We start from the raw sequence: 12,382 nt of genomic DNA, 5'->3' as shown, positions 1-12,382 counted from the left end.
TCCTTTAAATTTTTGAATTACGATATTTATACATTTTTAAAAGTGAGTGTGTGGAACACTGAGAACATCTTACCTCTTCAGACGTTCTCCTCCTATCATCACCTACGACTAGAGTGTTCGCTTTGCTGCTTGGCACGACAGTGGAACCGATGCTCATTCTGGGCCCAACCAGCATGTACCGTTTATCTCCGGATCGGTACTGGATGCTGTGGCACAGTGTTCCGTCGTAATTGGTCTCTTGCGTGTATTTTGGATAATTGTCCGTCGATTTCGAGCATTGCATTGCGATCAGGATAACGATGCTGGCGAGGAACAGCACAGAAACGGATCCCAGGGTGACGATCAGATAAAACGTTGCGTCGCTTTCGTGGCCATCTTTCACCGCGCTTTTAAAATCGGAGGCTGCGAAAGCCTCCCTGGGTTCCACCACGTTAACGATCACTGTAGCAGTCGCGGAGAGGGACACGTTGCCGTTGTCCTTCACGAGTATGACCAGCTTGTGGCGCGTTTCGTCACTCTCCGTGAACGCCCGAAGAGTCCTTATCTGTCCCGTGTATCGGTCCAAACCGAAAAGCGTGTGGTCGGTGATTTCTTGTACCGAAAACAGCAGCCACCCGTTGTACCCAATATCCGCGTCGCAGGCCCTCACTTTAGTCACCAGGTGACCCGCGTGGACGTTACGAGGAATCTCTTCCACCGCTTCAGCGGAGCCATTTGCGCTGACGGGAAACAGAATGACGGGGACGTTGTCGTTCTGGTCCAGAATGAACACGTTCACGGTGACATTGCTGCTGAGCTGCGGCGTCCCAGAGTCTCGCGCCTCTACCAGGAGGTGGAACGACTTGAGCTTTTCGAAATCGAAACTCATCATGGCGTGGATGTTCCCGTTCTCCGAGTTGATGTTCAGGAAGGACGCCAACTCGCCGTGCGCGGGGTCACTTTTAACCAGACGATACGTGATCAGCGCGTTCTCGTGTAGATCGCGGTCAGTGGCACTGACCGAGAATACTGACGCGCCGGGGGCGTTGTTTTCCGGCAGGTAGAGCTCGAGAGGGTTCTGTGGAAATTCTGGGCAGTTGTCGTTTACATCTGAAATCTGAATTCGCAGGCTTTTAAACGAGCGCAGCGTGGGCCGACCGAAATCTTTGGCTCTGATTTGTATTTCATAAGAGGACTCGCGCTCTCTGTCCAAACGACTCGTTGTTACTAAGGAATACATGTTATCCTTAAAGGACGGTTTTAACCCAAAAGGTACGTTTTCTGACAGGGTACATTCTACTCTGCCATTGTCCCCGGAATCTTTGTCTGAAACACTAATGAGCGCCACAACCGTCTCCGGTTTTGCGTCTTCGCGCACGGAATTGGTCAGTGACGTCACGTCCACCTCGGGCGCGTTGTCGTTCACATCAGTTACCTTTATAACTACCTTGCAGTTGGTGGTTTTGGGTGGTTGGCCTTTATCCGAAGCTGCAACGTCAGCCCTGTAGATTTCAGTCTCTTCAAAATCGACGCTTCCCCTCACCGTGATTTCACCTGTGTTCTTATCCAAATCGAAAATCTCGTACACGATCCTCTTTAAATTTCGAACGAACGCGTAAACCACCTCCCCGTTTAAACCTTCGTCCAGATCTGTGGCGTTGACCCGAATCACGACCGTGCCGGTGGCAATATTTTCCATTATGTCGACCACATACTCGTCTTTATCGAATACCGGTCTGTTGTCATTGTTATCCAGCACACTAACGGTGATGTTGATGGTGCCTGATCTCGGCGGGCTGCCGCCATCGACTGCAGTCAGAACCAAATGATGTGTGGACTGCAATTCTCTGTCCAGACCCGACCTTAATCGTAAAAACGGTATCTTCGCGCTCTCGCCGTTGTCTCGCAGCTCAAGTTCGAACAGGTCGGACTGACTTAATTTATAAAAGCGAACCGAGTTCTGGCCGGTGTCGGGATCGCGCGCAGGCTGCAGCTGAAAAGCCTCCCCGGCGGGGGTCGACTCGGCAATTTCAAACCGCAGCTCCGTCTCGGGGAAGCTCGGAGAATGATCGTTCACATCTGCCACCTCCACGTCCACGTAGTGAATCTCGAGAGGATTTTCCACAGCGATTTTCAAGTTTATCAAGCAGGCAGCGCTGGAATCGCAGAGCTCCTCCCGGTCGATGCTTTTACCCACATACAAAACGCCGTTGTGGTCGTTTACCTGAAAAAGCGAGTCTTTCGATCCCGAAACAATGCGAAAGCGTCTCTCCGACAAAACGCGGACGTCGAGACCCAAATCCTTCGCGACGTTTCCAACCGCAGTCCCCTCATTCACCTCCTCTGGAACGGAATACTTTGTCAGGCTCAATGTCGGTTCCCCGAACAGCATCAGAGAAAAGCACAGAAAAATCCACGCAGGGTCCGATTTCCGCGTCGCGTCTCCCATCGTTCCTGAATAAATCACCAGACGGCGGTTTCAAAAATATCTCCGACTGCTAAAGAGGTAAACGTAAACGCAGCATGGTTTAAACTCCCCCAAATTGCAGCTCAAGCCAAATGAAATTTGAACATTAAAACCAGCAGCCTCTCTGCCTCGCAGCCTGTGACGAACAAAAGAGCTGCAGAGCCATCAGGGAGAGGGGCTGGGCTTCTGGGCCACCAAATCATTTCCTTGTATAATACTGACACCAACAGACAAGGACTATGAACCGAGCTTCGGACTGATAATTATTAGAAAGAATCACTTCATCCCACAAGCTTTCTGAATTACCAGCCATTGTTGAAATCCGTTTCAGAACCATGGACAGTGACATATGAAAAAAACATTGTTAGTCCATTCGTTTCTTACTTCGTGCTAAATTATTAAAAATTATATGTTACTCTAGATGTAGTATGATTCAAATTATACCATGTGAATTTATCATCTGATGTACCTAACTGTATTTCTTAGAAATTGCTTAGTCAAATAACTTCCCACTAATCTTTCCAGTCGCATTCTAAGTATTCTATTCTATTCTATTCTATTATATTATATTATATTATATTATATTATATTATATTATATTATATTATATTATATTATATTATATTAATAGAATGACACGTGTGTGTTCATAAATAAGAATAAAAAAATGTAAAACAGCATAAATTATAATAGATCCTAAGTCTTACCTCCTCAGAAAATCTTCCTCTTCTATCAGGTATTAGAGTGTTAGCGTTGCTACCAGGGACTATAGTCGAACCGATGCTCATTCTGGGCCCCACTAACATGTAGCGTTTGTCTCCAGATCGGTACTGGATGCTGTGGCAGAGTGTCCCGTCGTAGTTCGTGTCCTGTAGGTACTTGGAGGAAGAGTCTGCAGGCTTTGCGCACTGCATGGCCACCAGAGCAATGACGCTGATGAGGAAAAGCCCGGAAACTGAGCCCAGAGCGACCATCAGATAAAACGTTATGTTGGGTTCATCTTTAAGGTTCACTGTCGTCTTGACATCAGAAGCTGCAAAGGCCTCTTTGGGTTCAACGAGCTTTATTGTCACAGTAGCTGTGGCCGAATGAGAAACGTTCCCATTGTCCTTGACCAGTATGACCAGTCTGTGCTGAGCCTCGTCTGATTCTGAAAACGAACGCAGGGTCCTGATTTGACCCGTGTATCTGTCCAGACCGAACAAAGTATGGTCGCTGACCTCCTGCAGTGAAAAAAGCAGCCAGCCGTTGTATCCAACATCCGGGTCATAGGCCCTCACTTTAGTCACCAAGTGCCCTGGGTTGGCGTTGCGCGGAAGCTCCTCTAGGCCCTCAGCAGAGCCGTTCGCGCTGAGCGGATGTAGAATCAGCGGGGCGTTGTCGTTTTCATCCATAATGAACACGTTTATCGTCACGTTGCTGCTGAGTGACGGAGTTCCGGAGTCTTTTGCGGCCACTTGAAACCGAAACGTCTTCATGGTCTCGTAATCAAAACTTTTAAGCGCGTGAATGTTTCCGTTCTCAGAATTAATATTGAGGAACGGCGCCATGTCGTTCTTCATCGCGCCATCTCTCAATATGTGATACGAGATTAATGCGTTTTCGTTCGAGTCTTTGTCAGTGGCGGTAACTGTGAATATGGAGGCCCCGGGCGCATTATTTTCGCGCAAGTACAGCTCAAGGGGATCATGGGAAAATTCTGGCATGTTGTCGTTCACGTCAGATATTGAGACTCGGACGGTTTTGAACGTCGAAAGGGGCGGGCGGCCCAGGTCCGTCGCCTTGATCGCGATGTCATAGTCGGACACCCGTTCTCTGTCTAAATTCTCCTTCGTTACCAGAGAATAAGTATTTTGTTGAACGGACGGCCGGAGTTCGAAGGGCACGCCTTCAGACAAGCTGCACGTGACCTGGCCGTTCTCCCCTGCGTCTTTGTCAGTCACACTTATTAAAGAAATGACCGTTCCGGGCCTTGCGTTCTCGGGTACTACGTTAGACAGCGACGTCACCTCAATCTCGGGGCTGTTATCATTCTCGTCCAGAATTTTAATAATTACACGGCAGTCTACGGACTGGGGCGGCTGCCCTCTGTCCGAGGCCTTTATATTTAACCTGTAAATCTCGTTTTCTTCGAAATCAACCTGCTCTTTCACACGTATTTCACCCGTTTTATTGTCAAGCTCAAATATGTCGAGAACCTTGCGCTTTATATTTCTACCTAGTGAGTATTCGACCTGTCCGTTCAGGTCGCTGTCTGCGTCACTGGCTTTTACTGTCATTACGCTTGTTCCTGCAGGGACATTTTCTCTTAATGTGACAGAATATTCATATTGACTACAAACAGGTCGGTTATCATTTGTGTCAAGAACCGTAACTGTAATGTTAACAGTACCGGATTTGTGTGGAGTCCCACCGTCCACTGCGGTCAAAGCGAACGTGTGTAACGGAGTATGTTCCCGGTCCAGTTGTTTCTGCAAAACTAAGACCGGGATTTTATCATCTTCTCCATTATCTCTTAATTCTAGCTCGAAATGTTCGTTTTGGCTCAGTTTATAATTATGAATGGAATTGATTCCGACGTCTTGATCGCGAGCGGCAAGTAATTCAAAGCGAGCCCCTCGAGCCGTGTTTTCCGGTACCTCTAACTGAAGGTTTTTCTCCGGGAAACTCGGTGAATGGTCGTTAACATCTACGACCTCGATTACAACGTGGTGTATCTCCAGAGGTTTTTCAACTGCGATTTTAATATTCATTAAACAGGACGCGCTGCCACCGCACAGCTCCTCCCTGTCGACGCGCTTCTGGACATACAACACCCCATTGTTCTGGTTTACCTCGAAATGTGCGTCCTTCGACCCAGAAACGATGCGAAAGCGCCTCTCGGCCAGCGAACTCACGTCGAGACCCAAATCCTTCGCAATATTCCCAACCACGGCCCCCTCTTTCCCCTCCTCCGGAACGGAGTACCGTGTCTGAGCCCAGACGCACTCCTTCACCAAGCACAGTAGTAAAAACGGGCGCAGAGCTGCGCACCACCTTTGTCCTCCGTTTCCCATCGTTTCCAGGCAAAAATCCGAAAGTCAGCGTGTACTCGACCTTATCTGGTAGGTGCAGATGTTTCAGGAGCCATTTCTGGTCCCGCTCTCAGTATCATCCACGCGTCAGGGACCCGTTTCCCATTTCAGTCAAACCACCAGCTTTCGCGGAGACGGAATGTGAACGATGGCTACGTAATTCATGGTGGGCAGGCTCTGAACGCCTGTTAATTTTTTACAGAAACCTTGCACTGACACCTTGTGGACCGTTCAAAGCATGGCATCATTTTTAGAAAACATAACGCAGCAGCAAGTTTGACTAAACGCAATGAAAAAATTAGGAAAATCTATTATTTAAAAAATAGGATAATCTATTATTATTATGACATATTTACTTGAGGAGTTATTAATAAATTGGTTACTTAACGTGGTTCAAGCAGCTCACGTTACTGTTTTACTGTTTAAAAAAAAAAGCAAAAAACGAAGTTTTGTCACGTGTTTTAGACGTGTTTTGTTCCAGAATATAAACAAATAATAATACTATACATTTTATTTCAGGGCGCCTTTCTAAAAGCCAAGGTTATCTCACAGAAAAAAAAGTATAATCAGCAACAATTAAAATCTTTGTCAAAGCAAAGTTTAAGCTGTCGAGTTTTGAGCCGTGACTTAAAAAAGGAAGTGAGTTCCAGAGCCGAGCAGCAGAGTCACTGAAAGCTCTGTTCACCATGGAGATAAGACAGACAGAAGGAACAATACGATGAGTACGAGAAGGAGTGTGGACATGAAGCAGGTCACATAGATTAAATGTGAGAATGCTTTTAAATTGACCCTAGCTTCTATGGGTAAACCAACAGTGCCTTACCTCTCCAGATGCGCTCCTCCTCCGGTCCGGTATAACCAGAGTGTTCCCGTTGCTGCCTGGGACTACAGTGGAACCGATGCTCATTCTGGGCCCCACTAACATGTACCGTTTGTCTCCGGATCGGTACTGGATGCTGTGGCAGAGTGTCCCGTCGTAATTCGCTTCTTGTAAATATTTGGACGAATAGTCCGCAGGCTTCGAACACTGCATGGCTACGAGGACGACTATACTGATGAGGAACAGGACTGAAACTGAGCCCAGGGTGATGGTCAGATAAAACGAGACGTCATATTCCTCTTCGTCGTTAATCGAGCTTTCGGTGTCTGAAGCTGCGAAAGCCTCTTTAGGCTCCACCGCCCTGATGATGACGGTCGCCGTGGCTGAGAGCGAAACGTTCCCGTTGTCTTTGACCAAAACGACAAGTTTATGGCGAGGCTCGTCTGTTTCTGCGAAGGACCTAAGGGTCCTTATCTGCCCCGTGTAGCGGTCCAGACCGAATAGAGTGTGGTCAGTAATTTCCTGAAGCGAAAACAACAACCAGCCGTTGTACCCCACGTCTGCGTCATAAGCTCGGACCTTCGCCACCAAGCAGCCGGCGTTCACGTTGCGGAGCACCTCCTCCACTCCTTCCGCAGTGCCATTGGCGTTAGCCGGAGACAGGATCACCGGAGGGTTGTCATTCTCGTCGAGGATGAAAACGCGCACCGTCACGTTACTGCCCAGCGGGGGGACACCGGCGTCCGTGGCGAGCACGTGGAACGTGAACGTTTTGGTCTTTTCAAAGTCAAAACTTTTCAGCGCGTGAACGCTGCCCGTTTCAGAGTTAACGTTTACAAAAGAGGCCACGTCGTTCTGCGTCGCATCCCCTCTGACGACCTGGTACGTCACCGCGGCGTTTTCGTTCGCGTCCTTATCGGACGCGCTCACGGTGAGTACGCGCGCACCCGGAACGTTGTTTTCTGCTAAGTACAACTCGATCGGGTTCTGTGAAAATTCTGGCCTGTTGTCGTTGACGTCTGATACGTCCACGCTCAGCATTTTTAACACGCACAACGGCGGCACGCCGAGGTCGGTGGCCTTCACTGTGACCTCGTAACGCGACGCGCGCTCTCGATCCAAACGCGCTCTGGTCACAAGTGAATACATGTTATCCTGAACCGATGGCTTCAACTCAAATGTCGTATTTTCGACCAGGACGCACTGAACTTTACCATTCAGGCCGGAGTCTTTGTCTGTGACGCTAATAAGCGCTATAACCGTACCTGGTTTAGCGTCTTCCGGCACGACATTTGACAGCGACGTCACCTCTATTTCCGGTTTGTTGTCATTGACATCCTGAATCTTTATTATAACCCGACAGTCAGTAGTCATGGGAGGCTGTCCGTTGTCCGAGGCCTGAACGTCCAGTTTGTAAATGCCATTTTTCTCGAAATCTATGTCACCTTTAACACGAATCTCGCCCGTTACAGTGTCCAAGCTAAAAACGTCGCGCACCTTCGGATTTACGTCGCTGCCAAACGAGTAGCCAACATCCCCGTTAGTACCTTCGTCTATATCAGTCGCGTGGATTTGAATTACAATGGTGCCGGGCTCCACGTTTTCATCCAACTCGGTAGAGTACACATCTAGACCGAAAACGGGCCGGTTGTCGTTGGCGTCGAGCACGTGAACTGTGATATTCAGAGTCCCGGACCGAGCTGGGTTCCCTCCGTCCACAGCCGACAACAGCAAATGATGTTCGTCTTGCTGCTCCCGGTCCAGCGGCCTCTGTAACACGAGGAAAGGCAGCTTGTCCTCTCCCCTGTCTCTTATTTCTAAATCGAAATGCTCGTTCGGGCTTAATTTGTAATGCCGGACGGAATTTATTCCCGCATCGGGGTCGTGCGCGGCTTGGAGCTGAAAACGCGCTCCTGTGACGGTGCTCTCTGAAATTTCCAGCCGCTTCTCTTTGTCAGGGAACGCAGGGGAATGATCGTTAACATCCGATATTTCCACGCTGACGTAGTGGATCTCCAAAGGGTTTTCGACCGCAATCTTAAGATTCATTACGCAAGCCCCTCCGCCCTCACACAGCGCCTCTCTATCGATGTTTCTGTGCACGAACAGGACGCCATTGTTCTGGTTTACCTCGAAGAGCGCGTCCCTGGATCCAGAAACGATGCGAAACCGCCTGTCCAATAATGTACCGATATCAAGTCCCAAGTCCTTGCCGGCATTTCCAACGACGGATCCCTCCTTCGTTTCCTCGGGGATCGAATACCTGATTTGTGCCGACGTCTGCTCGCGCAGGCAGAGCAGGACGGAAAAATGTAAAGCTGTCCACCAGAAGCCCCGTTTGCGCCTTTGTCCTCCGCTTCTCATCTCCAACGCTTCTTTACAACACGTAACACGACGAGACCGGTTCCTGCCTAAACATCAGTATGTGCCAATATGTCGAGCAGTTATTCGTACCATTCCGGGTCTCGCCACCATCCGCCCAGAAACACAGAACCCGCTGCGCCTGTAGTGCAAGTAAAGTGGATTGTAAAAGGAGGGGTGTGATATGAAAGGTGGGGGGAAAGCGGAGGGGGAATTGTGGGATTATACTGACACCGGGTGGTGTAAATGAAATTCAGAACCACATTTGAGAACAGCTCCCGTGCCGCTACCCACACATTTCGTTTAATTTGCATTTTGAGCTTTCTGTGTCCTGGTTTTAATTCTGAACCACATGAACTGACTATTACGCTTCACCGAAAGGCTAAATACATTAGCCGAAAATTTTTAACCTACTTTAGAATTAGGGATTAATTGATTGATTAATTAATTTGTTTAATTATTTATTATTCATTTTTTGCATGTGCTCGGAAGGGGGATGACGAGAACGTGAGAAGCTGCAGACTGAAAATACGCACATCACATGCTAGATGAAGGTAACACCAAAAGCCATGAGAAGAATTAAAGGATAAGCTGCTGTATACACTCGTTTTTCGGGTAAATTAAACGTCTTCATCCTGATGTGGTGTGCAGTAAATTGTGAAAATGAACAGGCTTCCACGACACAATCACCATTCCCATGGTGATTCAGAACCGCACCTTAACCTTATAATCCCCGATAACACTTAAAAATTATGTCATAAAAATAGTAAATAAACACAGCAGTGAACCCACAACTAAACGTTTATTGTAATTGCAAATTAACGTCAATAACCAAATATTTAAAAACGTTTCTTACCTCCCCAGAAAGTCTTCTTCTCCGGTTTGGTACTATTAGAGTATTCCCGTTGCTGCCAGGAACTATAGTGGAACCGATGCTCATTCTGGGCCCAACTAACATGTAGCGCTTATCTCCAGACCTGTACTGGATGCTGTGACACAAGGTCCCGTCATAGTTCGCGTCCTGTAAGTACTTTGATGAACAGTCGGGTGACTTTGAGCACTGCATGGCGATAAGCACCACGATGCTGATGATGAACAACACGGACACTGTTCCCAAAGTTATGACCAGGTAAAAAGTCATGTGGTTTTCTTCGCCATCTTCTTGCGTGCTTTTAACGTCGGCAGAGGCGAATGCTTCTTTTGGCTCTACGGCCTTGATGATCACAGTAGCTGTAGCTGAAAGTGACACGTTTCCATTGTCCTTCACAGTTATGACCATCTTGTGCTCTGCGTCGTCGGTTTCTGTAAATGAACGTAGCGTCCTTATCTGTCCCGTGTAGCGGTCCAGCCCAAAAAGGGTGTGGTCTGTGATGTATTGTAAAGAAAACAGTAACCAGCCGTTGTATCCCACGTCACGGTCGTAAGCCCGCACTTTAGTCACCAGGTGGCCGGCGTTCACGTTGCGTGGAATCTCCTCGACACCCTCAGCAGAGCCGTTCGCGTTGGTCGGAGACAGGATAACCGGAGGGTTGTCGTTCTGGTCCAAAATGAACACTGTCACCGTGACGTTGGTACTTAAAGGAGGGCTTCCGGAGTCCACAGCGCGCACCTGGAACTTGAACGTTTTGACTTTTTCGAAGTCGAAGCTCTTCAGCGCGGAAATCACGCCGTTTTCGGAATTGACGTTGAGGAAAGACGCGAGTTCGTCCTGCGCACCGTGGCCCCTGACTATCTGATAGGAAACTGCGGCGTTTTCGTTAAGGTCCAGATCGGACGAGCTTACAGAAAATACGGACGCACCCGGCGCGTTGTTCTCCGGCAGATAAAACTCGAGTTGGTTCTGTCGAAATTCCGGTCTGTTGTCGTTCACGTCCGCCACCTGCACGCTCAAGGTTTTTGACGCAGAAAGGGGCGGCTGCCCGAAGTCGCTGGCAGTGATGGTGACGTCATACCTCGCCGTGGTCTCCCTGTCTAGGTGGCCTTTAGTTACGAGGGAATACATGTTGTCTTGGACAGACGATTTTAACTCGAAAGGGACGTCCGCGGGCACGCTACACGTGACTTTCCCGTTAACCCCGGAGTCTTTATCTAAAACGCTGATTAGAGCAATGACTGTTCCGGGTTTGGAGTCTTCCGAGACCACATTAAAAAGGGACGTCACCTCTATATCCGGCGTGTTGTCATTGACATCTAAAATTTTAATAATAACCCCACATTCGACCGTAAATGGGGGCTGTCCCTTATCCATCGCCTGAACGTCCACTTTAAATACCTCCCTGTCTTCAAAATCAAGAGGAGCTTTTACTTGAATTTCACCTGTAATAGAGTCTAATGCGAAAATGTTACGTATGATCGGGTCCAGGTCTGGTCCAAAGACGTATTCTATTTCCCCGTTCGGACCTTCGTCGATATCAGTGGCCTTAACTTTTAATACAACCGTTCCCAAATCGACGTTTTCCGGTATCGTCACGGAGTAAAGCTCTTTACTGAATATCGGTGGGTTATCGTTCGAATCGAGGACAGAAATTGTGACATTGAGGGTCCCAGATTTTGGAGGATTCCCGCCATCAAGTGCTGTTAGAACGAGCCTGTGCACGGATCTGGTTTCTCTGTCCAGTGGCTTCTGCAGTACTAAATAAGGGATTTTTTCTTGTTCCCTCTCCCTCACTTGCAGATCGAAATGCTCGTTTTGACTGATCTTGTACGACCTGACTGTATTCGTTCCGATATCGGGGTCGCGCGCGGCTTGCAGCTGAAACCGTGCCCCCGCCAGCCTGTTCTCTGCTATTTCAAGACGCTTCTCCTTCTCCTGGAAGCTCGGGGCGTGATCGTTTACGTCTGTTATCTCGACTCCAACGTAGTGCAGCTCTAAAGGGTTCTCGACTACAATCTTAAGATTAACCAAACACTCACTGTTACTGTCGCACAGCTCTTCCCTGTCGATGTTTCTCTGAACGCGTAAAATTCCATTGTTCTGGTTCACCTGGAAAAGCCCGTCTTTCGACCCGGACACGATACGAAAGCGTCTCTCCGTCAGGGTATGGACGTCGAGACCCAGATCCTTGCTTATATTTCCAACAACGTTCCCTTCCTTGACTTCTTCTGGGATGGAATACCGTATCTGCGCGAAAGCCTGCTGTCCGACGCAGAGCAGCAACGATGCAAAGAGAGCAGCGCACACGCGCTCAAACCCGCGTCTTTGTTTTCCGTCTCCCATCGTTATCTAATCGGTTCACCGCGTTCCAGGTCGCACGAAAAAAGATTTCCTAATAAACAAAGATCAATACAATCGATTCATCCTCTTGTTCAGATGACGCAAATATCCTCCACAGACCTTCAAGACGCGCTTGGTAAAAGCGCACCCATCTCGACACAGCCCGCAGTCAGCGTCGGCGCGGAGGATGGGGTGGACCCGGACCCGTTAAATTCCTTGTGTTGCACTGACATCTCATGGCCTGCTGGTATCTTTTTGCTCAGCTATAAAACCCATACACCCCCCCGATATGGTAATAACCCTCCTGGTTCCTGGGAAATTGTAATCACGCACTGAGCGCAGCCCGCGCGGTTAAAGAAAGATCCAAAAAGCTAAAAATTTACCTAATTATAAATTGTTATATGATAAACACATAATAAAAATCCGGCCCCATAGTAAGACAGTGATAAATATAACGAAAACGCAAC

General features: G+C 48.4%; 1 protein-coding gene across 4 annotated transcripts in view; it reads right to left on the bottom strand.

The window, feature by feature from the left end:
* LOC114768435 (protocadherin alpha-3-like) overlaps nucleotides 1-12,382 on the bottom strand; it is a 67,485-nt gene that overhangs the window by 52,660 nt on the left and 2,443 nt on the right. The window contains exon 1 of one of the 4 annotated variants that reach the window (XM_028960714.1): nucleotides 9,558-12,084. The exons of 1 other annotated variant lie outside the window; for it this stretch is intronic. In XM_028960714.1, the coding sequence (XP_028816547.1) occupies nucleotides 9,558-11,918 (2,361 nt within the window). In that variant the 5' untranslated portion in view covers nucleotides 11,919-12,084. Of the gene's footprint in view, nucleotides 1-73; nucleotides 2,578-6,343; nucleotides 8,842-9,557; nucleotides 12,085-12,382 lie in introns of those variants that run through there. 2 more of the 4 variants (XM_028960712.1, XM_028960718.1) reach the window with 2 other exon arrangements.

Source organism: Denticeps clupeoides, chromosome 18, assembly GCF_900700375.1.
Source record: "Denticeps clupeoides chromosome 18, fDenClu1.1, whole genome shotgun sequence".
In the NCBI taxonomy this organism is placed as follows: Eukaryota; Metazoa; Chordata; class Actinopteri; order Clupeiformes; family Denticipitidae; genus Denticeps; species Denticeps clupeoides.
Note: the sequence above shows the minus strand (reverse complement) of the source record. Positions and strands in the feature narration are given on the sequence as shown.